General features: G+C 37.1%; 1 protein-coding gene across 1 annotated transcript; it reads left to right on the top strand.

Annotated features, from left to right (window-relative positions):
* The first annotated feature begins 13,420 nt into the window (after nt 1–13,420).
* On the top strand, nt 13,421–13,585 carry LOC123850505 (small ribosomal subunit protein uS14-like). The gene has a single exon (XM_045883777.1). It carries the CDS (start codon nt 13,421–13,423, stop codon nt 13,583–13,585), a length of 165 nt encoding a protein of 54 aa, XP_045739733.1.
* Nucleotides 13,586–16,370: the final 2,785 nt, after the last annotated feature.

Here is a 16,370-nt window from a genome sequence, read left to right as displayed (position 1 = left end):
GGACCTTTATAAGGTGAAAAAAATCACTCTCTTATTCTGACTGTAAGCCTACTCCCAACCTCTACTTCTACCCATTTGCATCCTAGAGACAAGCATCAGCAATACCTGGTTAAAACAGAACCTAGCCTATGTCAGAATAAATGATGGATCATTAATAAAATAGACAGAAACCAGCAAGTAAGTTTCTACATAAAGTACTCGTGCTTTTAGGCTACTGAAAATAAATGTGGGTTAAAACAATTAAATACTTCTAATCCTAGAAAAAAAATGTAGATCTGCTCTCATACCAAAAAATACAAAATAAAAATGATGATAACCATTACAAATAAAGAAATATGAAGATGTTTTATTTCCTTCTATTGAATGACAGTAGGAAGTTATATAAAAATGATATACTGATATACTCATATACTGATATATGAGATTTATATTTGCTATTCTTTTATTGAAAGTTAAAATTCACATGAAACTTAAAAAATGATATACTCATATACTCATATACTGATATATGAGATTTATATTTGCTATTCTTTTATTGAAAGTTAAAATTCACATGAAACTTAAAAAATTGCTTAATGTAAATGTTTGAAATCCTAATTTTCAATTAATATGTGTCAGTTGAATGTTTTCAAATATTAGCTTGAGAAGAGTTCTCAGATTAAATTTTATTTTGTGAAATTTGTAATTTAAATATCTGTCTTTTGTTTCTTAAACTAAAACAGCAGTATAAAATATTCAGTTACATGGAGTTAAATATGTCTCATATTTTTAAAATTACCTTATTTTCTTGTTATGAAAATAATACATTTCATTGCTGTATTTGGAAAGATCAACAACATAAAGAAAAAACAAACAAAAAAATCAAACCCGTAATTGTACCACTCAGAGATTAATATATCGATGCATTTATTTCACATTATTTTCAAAAACTGTACCACTCTCACATTACCATTAGAAAAATATAACAATGGGGCGCCTGGGTGGCTCAGTTGGTTAAGCGACTGCCTTCAGCTCAGGTCATGATCCTGGAGTCCCCGGATCGAGTCCCGCATCGGGCTCCCTGCTCAGCGGGGAGTCTGCTTCTCCCTCTGACCCTCCTCCCTCTCGTGCTCTCTGTCTGTCATTCTCTCTCACAAATAAATAAATAAAATCTTTAAAAAAAAAAAGAAAAATATAACAATGATCAAAATTTGAATATGCCTCTCAACTTAAACTAATCAATAAATGGAATCCAAATGCATTTTTATTTTTTTAAATGGACATATTTGTTTTTTAATTTAAATTTTATTTTATTTTGGGGGCTCCTGGGTGGCTCAGTTGATTAAGCGTCTGCCTTCGGCTCAGGTCGTTGTCCTGGGGTCCTGGGGTGGAGCCCTGCATCGGGCTCTTTGCTCTGCGCGGAGCCCACTTCTCTCTCTCCTCCCCGCTTGTACTCTCTCAATCTCTCCTTCTCTCTCTCTCTCAAATAAATAAAATCTTTTAAAAACATTTAAAAAATAAATTTTATTTTACTTTTAAGTAAACTCTATGCCCAAAATGGGACGTGAACTCGTGACCCTGAGATTAAGAGTCACATGTTCTACCAACTGAGCCAGCCAGGTGCTCCCCAAATGCATTTTTAATAATAGGATTCATCATGTTAGATGTGTAGAACTTCCAGTTTACCAATTTTTAAAAAATGTATTAGTGGTTTTTTTTTAAGATTTTATTTATTTGAGAGAGAGAGAGAGAGAAAGAGTGAGAGAGAGAGAGCATGAGAAGGGGGGAGCAGCAGATGGAGAGGGAGAAGCCTAGACTCCCCGCTAAGCAAGAAGCCCAATGTGGGGCTCAATCCCAGGACCCTGAGATCATGACCCGAGCCAAAGGCAAGACACTTAACGGAATGAGCCACCCAGTCGCCCCCAGTTTACCAATTTTCAAAACATCAAACCTCAAATTCCCACAACCATGTCTAAACTTGGCTCATACATCCTGCAAAAGAATAAAAAATGTATCCTCTGAGTTTAGAATAAAACTAAGGTTAAAAGTTCTATATTTGTCGGTGCATTCTCACCTTCTTCATTAATCAATATTTATTGAGCTACCATATGTGCAAGATAGCATATTGAACATACAAGACACAGAGAAGATTATATCTAAATGAGGCCAAATGAAATAAAATGGCAAATACATCATTCAATCAATTAGTTCAGAGGGGGGCAAACTTTTTCTGTAAAAGGCCAGGCAGTAAATATTTTAGGCTTCGTGGGTCTCTGATGCAACTGACCCCAGAGGGTCTCCGTTGCAACTGATCACTTCTGCCATGCTAGCATAAAGCAGCCACAGGCTATGTGTAAAAAAAAAGGTGTTGCTGTGTTGTGGAAAAGCTTTATTTGCAAAAAGAGACAGTGGGTCAGGTTTGGCCCCTAGGCCATTGCTTGTCCACCTCTCAACTAGTATTCACTATATTTACACTGGATGCAAAGCAAAACAAAAATCAGGACTGAATTCTTTTCCAGTCAGTTAATTAACTTTATAAATAATTAAATTAACCATCCAACTGTATTGTATAATTATGTTCTGGAAGTGCAGAAGAGTTGGTCTTCAAGTTGCTTGGAAACGGAATTCCATCATTCTGGTGTATCAGATATAGTTCAAATTGCTTTCAATCTCTCCTGTTACCACGGAAAACCTTTCCCCAGATATAAAATTATTTTGGGGGATTCTCTTGAGTCCCAGCAGGAAACGGGGGCACTCTGGAAGTGCTTAACTAAACAGAATTTCGTGAAGGGACAACTTAGGTGTGGGGAGTTAAGTGAACCAACAGAGGGTGGTAAAGCACGCAGGGATGAGCAATTGCAGGGATCCCCTTCAGCCCTAGGTCAGAAGGGGCAAGAGGAGGAAGCTGTTACCAGAATTCTGGAAGACCATAGTCTTGTTAGAGGAACCACTGGACAGGAGCTAGGTCCATAGAGAAAGGGGCCACTGCCATCTTCATCGGGCAGAAGAAAAAATTGGGAAAGAATATCCAATCTCTCTATTCTTTTCACTTATATTACCAGCCAGTGCTCCCCACTGCTGAATGCCATGAGAAGCAGAGAGCAAAAGAACCCAGATGATGCAGTCCACAGAGGTCAGCCTCCTGGCACAGAGAAAGACAGAGAGATTGGAACTCAAGGCCCCAAAATGAAGCTATCTAGCACAGAGCTGCATGTGAAAAGTGTGGATAACAACTAGAACCATTTTTATAGATTCTCTGATAGTCATACAAGAGGGCAATTCTTTTCAAATTAACAGAAGTTTAAATATTTGGTGGAATGCCTTGATGAAACAGAGGGAGCTGATAAGCATATTAAAAATAAAATGCCTTAAGTTTTGTGGCTTATACTTTGACATATATGACCTGTTACTGCAAAGTATAAACCAAATCTTTTTCTTTCTTTTTTTTTTTTTTTTACTGACAGATCTATAATATCAGTGCCCTGCAATGTCTTGCCCATGGTGTATACTCTATAGTAGTTGAAGGAATAAATTTGTGAAAATAATTTTTCATAACTTTCACTTAAATGACTTGATTTGTAAGTAGCAGGAAATATAATTTATTAAAAGATATTATTTAAAAAAATAACAAAATTAGGTTAACATGACTATGGGGTACTTGCGATTCTCTTCTCGGTGTCCTCCACTCAACAACAAAAGATGGAAGCGCTACATACAAACCAACTTTCACTAAAACCCATTCATCAACGTTTGTTTAGAATGTATTCCTATTTGAAATCCTTAGTCATCATTTTGCTTAATAAAAGTAAAATGGACAACAAATCAGAATTAGGCTCTTTGTTCAATTCGCCTCTTCCAAAATCACTGTGAAATCAACATAGTAGACAGCCATGGTACTGGCTGCCATAACGTTAGTAGGTAATATCGGCTCTATCTTCTATATGTCACAAGACATTAATCATGTGAAAACTTTGAGTCTAAATTAGGAAGAGATCGTTTGCGTGTTAATGTCAACTTTCATAATCGCATGCGCACCTTCTGTGGAAATTTCCTAGCATAAGTCTAACGACAGGTTTCCAAGTCCTGCAATGGGCATATCTGGATCCCAGAAGGCTTTAGATCTCACCTCCCTTCTTTTTAGTTTAAGATATGGCAATAGTCACTGGGGAGGGTATGTGCTATCGTGAGTGCTGTGAATTGTGCAAGACTGTTGAATCACAGATCTGTACCTCTGAAAGAAATAATGTATTATATGTTAAGAAAAAAAAAAAAAGAAGATAGCAGGAGGGGAATAATGAAGGGTGGAAATCAGAGGGGGAGACGAACCATGAGAGACGATGGACTCTGAAAAACAAACTGAGGGTTCTAGAGGGGAGGGGGTGGGAGGATGGGTTAGCCTGGTGATGGGCATTAAAGAGGGCACGTTCTGCATGGAGCACCGGGTGTTATGCACAAACAATGAATCATGGAACACTACATCAAAAACTAATGATGTAATGTATGGTGATTAACATAACAATAAAAAATTTTTTAAAAGATATGGCAATAGTATATCAATTATATTACAGCTACAAACGATTTTTGAGTTTTGGTAATTCTGAATTAGTTACCCAGCTATCTCTGTCTCCTTTATTTTTTCTCTCTTCTTTTTACTATGGCCCTCTCTAACTCACACTTGAGGTGTTTTTTTTTAATTTAACAAGGGTCATAAGAACAATGGCCATATTTTTCCTCTGGCACAATGTGAAAGCATTTTTACTCATTTCACAAGGGCATATCGAATTACATGGAATTGGCAGAAATCAACCTGATTTTGTGAGGAGCAAATCCTGCCAAACTAATTTCTTTTCTTTAACCAACTGCAGAACCTGACAGATGGTATAGTAATGATTACCTCTACAAAACATCATCTGTGTCTACTTCCCGGTATATATATCATGTGTTTTTAAACATAGTGTGGTGCTCAAGTCTGAGGTAGAATCATGAAAGGAATGCTTCCTCTCCCCTCATTGCACTCTTGAATGCTGATCTCAGCTTAAAGGCGTCAATGAGACTGGAATCCGTTATTGAGTGTGCCGAGTACACACAGACTGTAGATCATCCCTTGTCTCCAGAGAAGCAGGAAAGTGGAATTCCACCTGGCCTAGAAATCAAGTGACTTGGTGCTACCAGGATTTCTCCATATTGTAAATAACTCCTGTACTTCTGTACGAAAGGACCCCCTTGACAAGTAGTACAAAAAAAAAAAAAAAATCTGGGCACTAAGAGAAGGTGAAGAAATTAAAATTCACCAAAAAATTCCTGTATATTTCAAAAATAACCCTTTAATAACACCTGATGCTTCCTGAACATGTGAGAGGCACCAGCCACATGCTGCAATGTCAATCTAAAATTTTATCCAGTGTGTTTTGTTCAATATGAGAACTTCCTGCTTAGTTCCTTTTCTTCTGTCCATTCAGTGAATATGCATTTTGAGTATTTATTATGCCCCGGGCACTAGGGATACAAAGATGAATAAGATGTTCCCTTATGACACATGAACCTTCAGAGACCTTAAAGTCAGCTATTCTAAAAGAGTGCAATGCGAGATATGTGCCATTCGAAGGAGAAACAAGGTTCAGTTTTAATGGAGTCAAGAAAGGCTTCACAGAGAGATGACTTTTCAGCCAGGCCTTGAATGAAAAGTAGACATTTAAGGGGGAGAGGAGGATTCAGGGAATTTTAGGTGGGAAGACGACAGAAGCAATGCATCAAACTACAGAGGAGCATGGTGTGTTTGGGGAGCCATGAATAGCTTCATGTGGCTAAAATACATACTTTCCCAGGGGTGGAGAATGGTGGGAAATGAAAGTTGAAGTCATATTGTAAGGAAAGCAAAATATCACACTAAAGAACTGGCCTTTATCCTATAGGCAATAGGGTTCAGTTGTAGCTTAAGAAAAAAAAAAAAAGAGAATGGTATCAGATTTCTCCTTTAAGAAGAAAATTCTCGCAGCACTGTAGTGGGGGTGTTGGAAAGAGGTGAGACTGTAGGCAGAGAAGCCAGACAGGAGTTCTTCCTACTAAAGTTTTATAGATTCAACTTATGCTGCTTTTGTTTGTTGAAAGTTTAATATTGACTTTCTTGAACTTTGTTGATAGACAAGAGATGATGAACACGATCGTCAATCCAGCAACTTGTTCATGTTGCCCTCTATTGGCAGAAAGGAAAGAAAGTTACTGTCTAGGGCATGATTTCATATTTCATTAGCTGACAGTATTTCAGCTTCTATTGCAACTATGGGCCAGTAACTGTGCTAAGACTAGAAGATTAAAAAAAAGAATCTCAAGAAATTCATAATGTAAGAATAAAAATAAAATTAAATTACCATTAATGCAGTTGTCCCAATGCATAAATAATATTAACACGTGTCATACAAAATATACACATAGCTAATTGACATCTGTATATTAAATACTTATTATATGTCTTGATATATTCAATAATAAACGCATTAACAAAAACTATAATTTTGTAAGTTAACTTGTAAGAATATGTCTTCCCTGCAGGAAAATCAGACACTACAGATAATAAGATACAAGAAAGGAAAAAAATTGGAAAAAAAATTTCACTCACAATCTCAACTACCTAGATGCTTCCAAATTGTCACAGTGACACACGTGCACACATGCACACACACAAGATCATATCATAGACAATATATATTATCCTTTTTTCCCACTTAATAAGATACCAGGGCTATATTTACATGTCAATAAAAAAGTTTTTAGAATATAACTTAGATGAGATGGAAACCAATTAAAATTTTTTCCAGCTTTCTTCAGATATTATTGACATAACATATCTAAGTTTAAGGTATACAATGTGATGAGTTGATACACATATATATTGCAAAATGGTTACCATAATACGGTTAGACACATGTCCATCCCCTCACATAATTACCATTCTTTTCTGTGTGGTGATAACATTTAAGATCTACTCTCTTAGAACTTACAAGTATAGGGGTGCCTGGGTGGCTCAGTCATTAAGCATCTGCCTTCGGCTCAGGTCATGATCCCGGGGTCCTGGGATCCAGCCCTGCATCGGGCTCCCTGCTCAGCGGGAAGCCTGCCTCTCCTTCTCCAACTCCCCCTGCTTGTGTTCCCTTTCTGGCTACGTCTGTCAAATAAATAAATAAAATCTTTAAAAAAAACCCCAACTTACAAGTATATAATAAAGTGTTGTTGATTACAGTCACCATTTTGTATGTTAGATCTCCAAGCTTATTCATCTTATAGCTGTAGACTGGTACCCTTTGACCAACATCGCTCTATTTCCCCCACTCCCCAATCATTGGCAACCACCATTCTATTCTCTATTTCCAAGAGATTTTTAGATTTCACATGTAAGTAAGAACAAAGAGTATTTGTCTTTGTCTGACTTATTTTGCTTAGTATAATGCCCCAAACATCCATCAGTGTTGTCATGAAAGGCAAGATTTCTGTCTTTTTTATGGCTTAATAATAGTCTATTGTTTAACCATTTGTCTGTCATCAATGGACACTGAGGTTACTTCCATGTCTTGACATTTGGGAACAATGCTGCAATGAACATAGGAGTACAGGTATCTCTTTATGATCCTGATTTCATTTCCTTTAGATATATACCCAGAAGTGGCATTGCTAGACCACATAGCAATTTCATTTTCAAAATTTTAACAGAGATTTATTTATTTTAGAGAGAAAGAGAGTGCGCATGTGCAGGAGAGAGGGGCAAATGGAGAGGGAGAGAGAAACTCAAGCAGACTCTGTGCTGAGCATGGAGCCTGACACGGAGCTTGATGTCACGACCCTGAGATCATGACCTGAGCCAAAGCCAAGAGTCTGTAGCCCAACTGACTGCGCCACCCACGCGCCCCTCATTTTCAATTTTTGGAGGAACCTCCACACTGTTTTCCATAGTGCTCTACCAGTTTGCATTCCTATCAAGAGTGCACAAGGGTTCCAATTCCTCCACATCCTTGCCAACATTTGTTACCTCTTGTCTTTTTGATAACAGCCTTTCTAGCAGGTGTGAGGTGATACATCATTGTGGTTTTGACTTGTAGTTCCCTGATGATTAGTGATGTTGAATACCTTTTCATTTACCTGTTGGACATTTGTATATCTTCTTCGGAAATATTTCTATTTGGTCCTCTGCCAATATTTTAATCAGATTGGTTTTGGTTTTTTGGTTTTTTGTTTTGTTTTGTTTTTGCTATTGAGTTGTATGAGTTCCTTTTATATTTTAGATATTAACTCCTTATCAGATATATGGTTTGCAAATATTTTCCCCCATTCTGTAGGTTGCCTTTCATTTTGTTGAGAGTTTCTTTTGCTCTGCAGAAGCTTTTTAGTCTGTGTAAGTTCCACTTTATTTTTTCTTTTGTTGTTTGCACTTTTGGTGTCATATCCTAAAAACCATTGCCAAAGTCAAGGAACTTTTTCCTTATGTTTTCTTCCACTAGTTTTATAGTTTCAGGTATTACATTTAAGTCTTTAAGCTATTTCAAGTTAATTTTTGTGAGTGGTGTAAGAGAGAGGTCCAGTTTCATTTCTTTCATGTGAATATCCAGTTTTCCTAAAACCCTTTATTGAAGAAGCGATCTTTCCCCATTGAGGATTCTTGGTTCCTTTGTTAAATAATAGTTGAGCACATATGTGTGCATTTATTTCTGGGCTCTGCCCTGTGTTCCATTGGTCTCTGTGTCTGTTCTTATGCCAGTACCATGCTGTTTTGAATACTATAGCTTTGTGATAAAATTTGAAATTAGGTATCATGATGCCTCCAGCTTTGTTCTTTTTTCTTAAGATTGCTTTGGCTATTTGGGGTCTTTTGTGGTTTGATATGAATTTTAAGATTATTTTTTCTATTTCTGTGAAAAATGCCAACGGAATTATCATAGGGATTGCATTGAATCTGTAGATCACTTTGGGTAGTATAGACATTCTAACAAGAGTAATTTTTTTTTAAGATTTTATTTTTAAATAATCTCCACACCCAACCTGGGGCTCAAATCCACAACCCTGAGATCAAGGATCACATGCTCTACCAACTGAGCCAGCCAGGCACCCCAATAGTAATTCTTCTAATCCATGAACATGAGATGTCTTTACATTTATTTTTTTTCTTCAATTTCTTTCATCAATATCCTATAGTTTGGATCTTTTACCTGATCTTTCACCTCTCAGTTAAATTTATTCCTAAATATTTTATTGTCTTTGATGGTATTGTAAATGGTATTGTTTTCTTAATTTGTTTCAGATCATCTTTGTTAGTTTATAAAAATGTAACAGATTTTTGCATGGAGATTTAGTATAATGCAACTATACTGAATTTGTTTATTAGTTCTAAGATGGTTTTGATGGAGTCTTTAGGATTGTCTATATAAAAGACTGTCATCTGCAAATAGAGATAGTTTTACTTCTTCCTTTCTGTTGGATGCCTTTTACCTTTTTCTTGCCTAATTGCTCTGGCTAGGACTTTCAGTACTGTGATGAATAAAAGTGAGGAAAGTGGGCAGCCTTGTCTTGTTCCTGACCTTAGAGCTATTAACCTTTCACCACTTAGTGTAATGTTAGCTCTGGCTTGTCATATATGGCTTTTATTATGTTGAGGTGTGTTCGTTCTAAATTTGTTAAGAGTTTTTTTCATAAAAAGATGTGGATTTTGGGAAATTCATTTGCTACATAATTTTTTTAAGATTTTTTTTTTTTTAGGTAATCTCTACACCCAACATGGGGCTTAAACCCACAACCCTGAGATCAAGAGTTGCATGCTGCACTGAATGACACAGCCAGGTGCCCCAAGATCATATTTTTAAAAAATCTTCCATTCTACTAATGTGGTGAATCACATTTATTGGTTTGCATATGTTAAGCCATCCTTGCATCCCAGTGAGAAATCCCACTTGATCATCCTCTATGATCCTTCTAATTTTTTTTTTAAAAAATTGTTATTGTGGTAAAATGTGAGTAACATAAAAGTTACCATTTTAATCATTTTAAACTGTATAGTTCAGGGGCATTAAGTACATTCACATTGTTGTGCAAACATCACTACTATGCATCTCTAGAATTTTTTCATCATTCCAAACTGACACTTTGTACCCATTATATAATAGCTCTCCATTCTCTCCCCCTGATCCCCAGCTATGGGTAACCATTCTACTTTCTGTCTCTATGTTGTTGACTAATCTGTGTACCTCATATAAATAGAATCAAACAATATCTGTCCTTTTGCTCTGGTGTATTTCACTTAACATAATGTCTTCAAAGTTTATTCATGTTGTAGCATGTATCAAAATCACGTATTGAGGGGCGCCTGGGTGGCTCAGTCGATTAAGCGGCTGCCTTCAGCTCAGGTCATGATCCCAAGGTCCTGGGATCGAGCCCTGCATCAGGCTCCCTGCTCAGCAGTGAGCCTGCTTCTCCCTCTCCCTCTGCCTGCCTCTCTGCCTACTTGTTCTCCCTCTATCTCTCTGTCAAATAAATAAATAAATAAATAAATCTTAAAAAAAAAAAATCACGTATCAGGGGTATGAAAGCCCAGCTCTCTTGTCTCAATCTGGGAAAAACTCTGAGGTATAACTAACATCCCAGAGATCCCCCTGAGGAATAGGCTGAAACTACCCTCAGAGGGACTTTGCCTGAAGTCATACCTTTGCTTGGCTTCTTCCCCTTCCTTATCCTGCTTCTCATATTCCCATATTCTTTTCTCCAGGGAGCACTTTCTTAATTAAATCACCTGCACTAGAATCCTCATCTCAGGATCTCTTTCTGGGGAACCCGACCTAAGATATCAAGAGACAACCCATACCCCGACTATTAAAAAAAAAAAGTCCTTCCAAAAAAAAAAAAAGGAAAATGTAGACTATCTAATAGGAAAAGGGCAAAAGACTTGAACAGATAGTACATAAAAGAACATATCCAGATGGTCAATAAACATATGAAAAAGTACCCCACTTTGTTAATCATCAGGGAAATGTGAATTGAAATCACTGTGGTATACCACTACACACCCACCTGTAAAGCTCAAATGAAATTACCAAGGATTGGTCAGGATGTGGAGCAAACAGAGCTCTCACATTGCTGGTGGGAGTGTAAACTGTATTTTGGAAAACTGTTTAGGAGCATAGACTAAAGCCAAATGTGCCTATTCTGTAATTCAGTAATTCCACTCCTAAGTAAATATCCATCAGATCGAACAGATACATGTGACTATGTGTCCCAAAGGCATGTGCTGGAACGTTCATGACAGCACTATTTGTAATAGCTCCTAACTGGGAACTACCCAAATACCCATCAACAGTTAAATGGATAAATAAGGGGCACCTGGGCAGCTCAGTTGGCTTCTGACTAGTGATTTCAGCTCAGGTATGGTTTCATGGGTCTTGAGATTGAGCCTCCTGTTGGGCTCTGTGCTCAGTGGGGAGTCTGCTTGAAGATTCTGTGCCTCTTGCCCTCCCCACTCTCTCTTTCTAAAATAAATAAATAAATCTTTTAAAAAATGGGTAAATAGCATACTATACAGCAACAAGAATGAATGATCTACCCAGAATAATATAGATGATTCTCACAATCTAATGTTGAATGAAAGAAGTGAGACACAAATGAGTGCATATTGTAAAATTCCATTGATATTAAGAACAAAGGTAGGTAAAACTAATCTTTAGTCTTAGAAGTAGATAGTGGTGAGTTACCATAGGTAGTGGAGACGGTAACAGGAAAGAAGCACAAGGCAGGCTTTTGAGGCACTAATAATGTTCTATTTCTTGACCTGGTTACTGGTTACCCTTGTGAGTTCCATTTGTGAAAATTCATTGAGCTGTACCACTTTGATATGTGCATATAATTTGACACGTGTATATTTGTATAAAAACATTTTTTAAAAAACTGTATATAATTTAAAAGTAACTCCTCTTAGTATAATTGAATAAACTATTGTACAGCAACCCAAAGGCATACTACACAGCTAGAAAAGAGAATGAGGAAGATCTCTATGAACTGGTATGGGTTGATTTCAGGATAAAAATTTTAAGTGTAAAAAGCAAAATACAAAAGGGTCTTTACCTTCATGTAAGAAAAACAGGAAAAGAAAAGACATCTGTATGTGCTTATTTGTGGAAGAAGGAGAAAGAGGAGGAGGAGGGACAGAAAAGGAAAAGAAAGGAAGGGGAATGGAAGCGAACGGAAGGGAGTGGGGAGAGGAAGAATAAACCAGAAACCAATGAGGTTGGTTACCTACAGGGAGTGGGTGGGAGCAAAGTGGAAAGGATGGAAGAGGAGTAGGAACAGGGTAAAAGGATTGAGAGGGTACTGATACTTTTGGAGGTAAATTTCCTTGTATAGCTCTGACTTTTAGAACCAGGTTAATGTTTCACATTCGCATAAAATAAATTACCTAATTCAACCAAGATGTGAGAGGCACCAAAATGGAATACAAATAGCAACAAATGAACCCAACTATATTACAGAATAATAACCTAATCACACTGAAGGAATGAGGACAGACAAAAACTCATCCAGGTAACTATGGACATCAATATTTTGACTACATATTCGAAGGCAGTGTTTGACAAATTAAGGCCTATGGACCACATCCAGTCCACTGGCTACTTTTGCAAATTAAGTTTTATTAGACACATCTACGCTTATTCATTTATATGTTGTCTATAGCTGCTTTTGCAGTACAATGGCAGGGTTAAGTAGTTGCAACACAAACTGTATGACACCCAAAACTGAAAGTACTTCCTATATGGCCCTTTAGAGAAAAAGATTGCACACCCCTGCACTAAAGCTAAAAAGAAAAAGAACTATGTATGAATATTGTACTATAGTTAATAATTTTGTTTTTCAGAAGGGAATGAGTTAGAAATTCTGAAACTATGTCTATGTCTATCATGGGATTAAGCCAATAAGTAAATATACTGTGAATATTGAGAGCAAGATTTTATATAGTAATGATGTCAAGTGATTCTTACTTCATCTATTATTTTATTTTATTTATCTTTTTATTTGAGAGAGTGAGAGAGAGAGCACGAGAGGAGGGAAGGTCAGAACAAGAAGCAGACTCTCTGCTGAGCGGGGAGCCTGCTGGGGACTCAATCCTGGGACTCCGGGATCCTGACCTGATGAAGGCAGACACTTAACCGACTGAGCCACCCAGGCGCCCTTAATCTGTTATTTTAATGAAATTTTTAAGATAACTTATTTTTCTCTTACCTTTTAGCAGAGAAAATTTCAAACATAGAGAAATTAGTATAATAAACCCATGACACAATTCAATAATCATCACTATCTTGCTGATGTTGTATTATCTTTTTACATCCTGCCCCCGTTTGTTTTTTTTTTTTTTCTTTTGGCTAGTTTATTTTAAAGCAAATCTTACTTTTTGCCTCATGGCATCCGAGAGAGCAAGATGGGTCACCAGCAGCTCTATTGGAGCCATGCAAGGAAATTTGGCCAGGGTTCTCGTTCTTGCCGCGTCTGCTCAAACCCGCACGGTCTGATTCGGAAATACCGCCTCAATATGCTTCGCTTCCGTCAGTACGCCAAGGATATTGGCCTGATTAAATTGGATTAAGTGAATTTCCTTGAATGGGTCATCCAAGATACCTACCTTAACTGCAGATATCCAAGATACCTACCTGAATGGCAACTCACTGTACGTGAAATAAAAATACTCCAAAAAAAGAGCAAATCTTAGACATGTCCTTTCACCCATAAAAATACTTCCAGTATGCAACTTTAACTTATAAGGACCTTTTTCATGGGAACTTTTCAAATCTTTAAAAAATGATGTTTAAATATATCCAAATGATTAATCAATAAAATTTTTAAAAAGAAAAAAATATGGGGGAACTCGACCCTCCAGATAATGAAAATGTATTATTTTTTTTAGAGGTTGGGGAACAGCAGAGGGAGAGGGAGACAGAGACAGAGAATCTTAAACAGGTTCCACACCCAGTGCAGAGCCCAGGTGGGGCTCGATCTCACAACCCTGAGATCATGACCTGAGCCAAAATCAAGAGTCCAATACTTAACTGACTGAGCCATTCAGATGCCTCCAAAATGTATTATACTTTGAAACTACAGTAATTAAGACTGTATTTGGCCAGAAATGGAAGGATAGGGGATAGGGAAGAAACAATTTTATATGCTGTTAATAGGTGTAAATTGGTACAATTTTTCTGGAATGCATTTTGACCATATGAACTAAAATCCTTTAAAATGTATACCCTTTGGGGCGCCTGGGTGGCTCAGTGGTTAAGCGTCTGCCTTCAGCTCAGGTCATGATCCCAGGGTCCTGGGATCGAGCCCCACATCGGGCTCCCTGCTCGGCGGGAAGCCTGCTTCTCCCCCTCCCACTCTCCCTGCTTGTGTTCCCTCTCTCGCTGTGTCTCTCTCTGTCAAATAAACAAAATCTTTAAAAAAAAAATAAATAAATAAACAACACTTAAAAAAAAAAGTATACCCTTTTATGCTAAATGAAATAAGTTAGAGAAAAACAAAAACTGTATGATTTCACTCATATGTGGAATTTAAGAAAAAATAATAAGTGAACAAAGAAAAAGAGACAAACACAAAAACAGACTCTTAACTATAGAGAACTAACTGATGTTACCAGAGGGGTGGCTGGTGGGGGGATGGGTAGAATAGGTGAAGGGGGGATTAAGAGTACATTTATCATAGTGAGCACTGAATAACACATAGAATTGTTGAAACACTATATTCTGCACCTGAAACTAACACTGCATGTTAACTATACTGGAATTAAATTTTTTTAAATGACTATAAAGTGTATAGCTTTTTATTATATGCAAATTACTCTTACATGATTCAGAGAAAGATAGAGAAAATAAATGTGGAGAAAGTCAATAATTGTTGAACCTAGGCCTCATTTGTACTATTCATGTAATTTTTCTGTAGATTTGATAATTTTCAATACACAAAGCTTTGTTTTTTAATGTGCATCTACTTGACGTGCAAGTTCTAGGAATTATTTCAGAGAACTAAAGATCCATATGAAGATAAACCTACAATGAAGAACATGGAAAGATGTTCACAGCAATGTTGTACATAATAGTGAAGAACTAAAAACAACCAAAAGATTTAAAAGCAGAGGCCTGTGAATCATTGGGGTACAGGTATATAATTAAGTACTGTGCAACCATTTGAAATCCTCTTGGAGAATGTATATATTACCATGCAAAATTTGCATAAAATATTGTTTTGTTTGTTAGAACGCTTTGTTTGCAAGGGAGAGAAAATGATCTGAGCTGCCAAGCCAGTTATCCTCTGACTGTCTCTCTGCTTCCAGCCCACCCTTCCTTAGTGTGCTTTGTTCTGCTGGGGCTGGGACCCTCAAAGCACTTCCTCCTGGTTCCTCCTACAAGCTTTCAGGTTTTAACAGTCCCAAACCATGTTCCTCTGTTCCCTCCAAGCCTAATGGTGGCATCTGCTTCCTGCATTTGCTACCTCCATGATGCCTTATTGTTTTCTTGTTGTCTGTTCATTTCATCAGTACCTAGTTAGCAATTCTTTATATAAAATTATTTCTGTAAACATAACTAGTGTGGTGTCTGCCTCTCGGCAGCTGGCCAGAGCCGAAAAGGAGAATGTACAATATGGATTCAATGTGTCTTCTAGAATCTGAGGGCAGAAGTACCCCAGAAAGAGCATGGGATATTAAAATGGTTAGCAACCAGGAACCCAGGAAATGCCTTCTCATATCCTGTCTTGGCTTCTCTGTTGAATTGTCATTTCTCTGCCTAGCAACTGTCTCTGCTGCTCAATCCACCCATCAGGTTACAGCTATACTCCAGTTTGACGTTTTAAACTTCCCTTCACTCAAGACAGTGGCTCAGTCTGAAAAAGAATATTATGCCCCCAGTTTCAAATTCCTGGTAGAAAACATTGGATGGAGAAGGTTTGGGTCCAATTTCTACACATGATGTGATCATCTGTGATCAGGGAATGAAGTCATACAAGTAGAGATATGGTTGTCTGGGGCCCATCTTCAAGGAGACGGAAGTTAAACTAGGTCATTGTGAAATAAGCCAACACTCAAAAAGAATTGAAGACAGTTGTTGAGTGGAAACAAAAAAGAGCCATGTATAATACAATCCCAGTTCTGTAAAACAGAACAAAGCTACCTTTATATAAAATGTCTATTACTAATATGTATCTTAGAAGAATCTGGAAAGATTTTGGTGAACAGGAAAAACATTTTCTTTTTGTTTTTTAACTTTTCATTATGGAACTATTTCAGCCTTACAAAAGAGTTGCAAAAATAGTACAAGGAATTCCTGTATACCCTTAACTTCCCCAAATGCTAAATGTCGCACAATCACATTAAAATGATCAAA

This window comes from Mirounga angustirostris, unplaced genomic scaffold, assembly GCF_029215605.1.
Source record: "Mirounga angustirostris isolate CCGP_5_RB_7025 unplaced genomic scaffold, mMirAng1.0.hap1 SCAF_10, whole genome shotgun sequence".
Lineage (NCBI taxonomy): Eukaryota > Metazoa > Chordata > Mammalia > Carnivora > Phocidae > Mirounga > Mirounga angustirostris.
The sequence above is the reverse complement of the archived record's forward strand: the minus strand, read 5'-3'. Positions and strand labels throughout refer to the sequence as shown.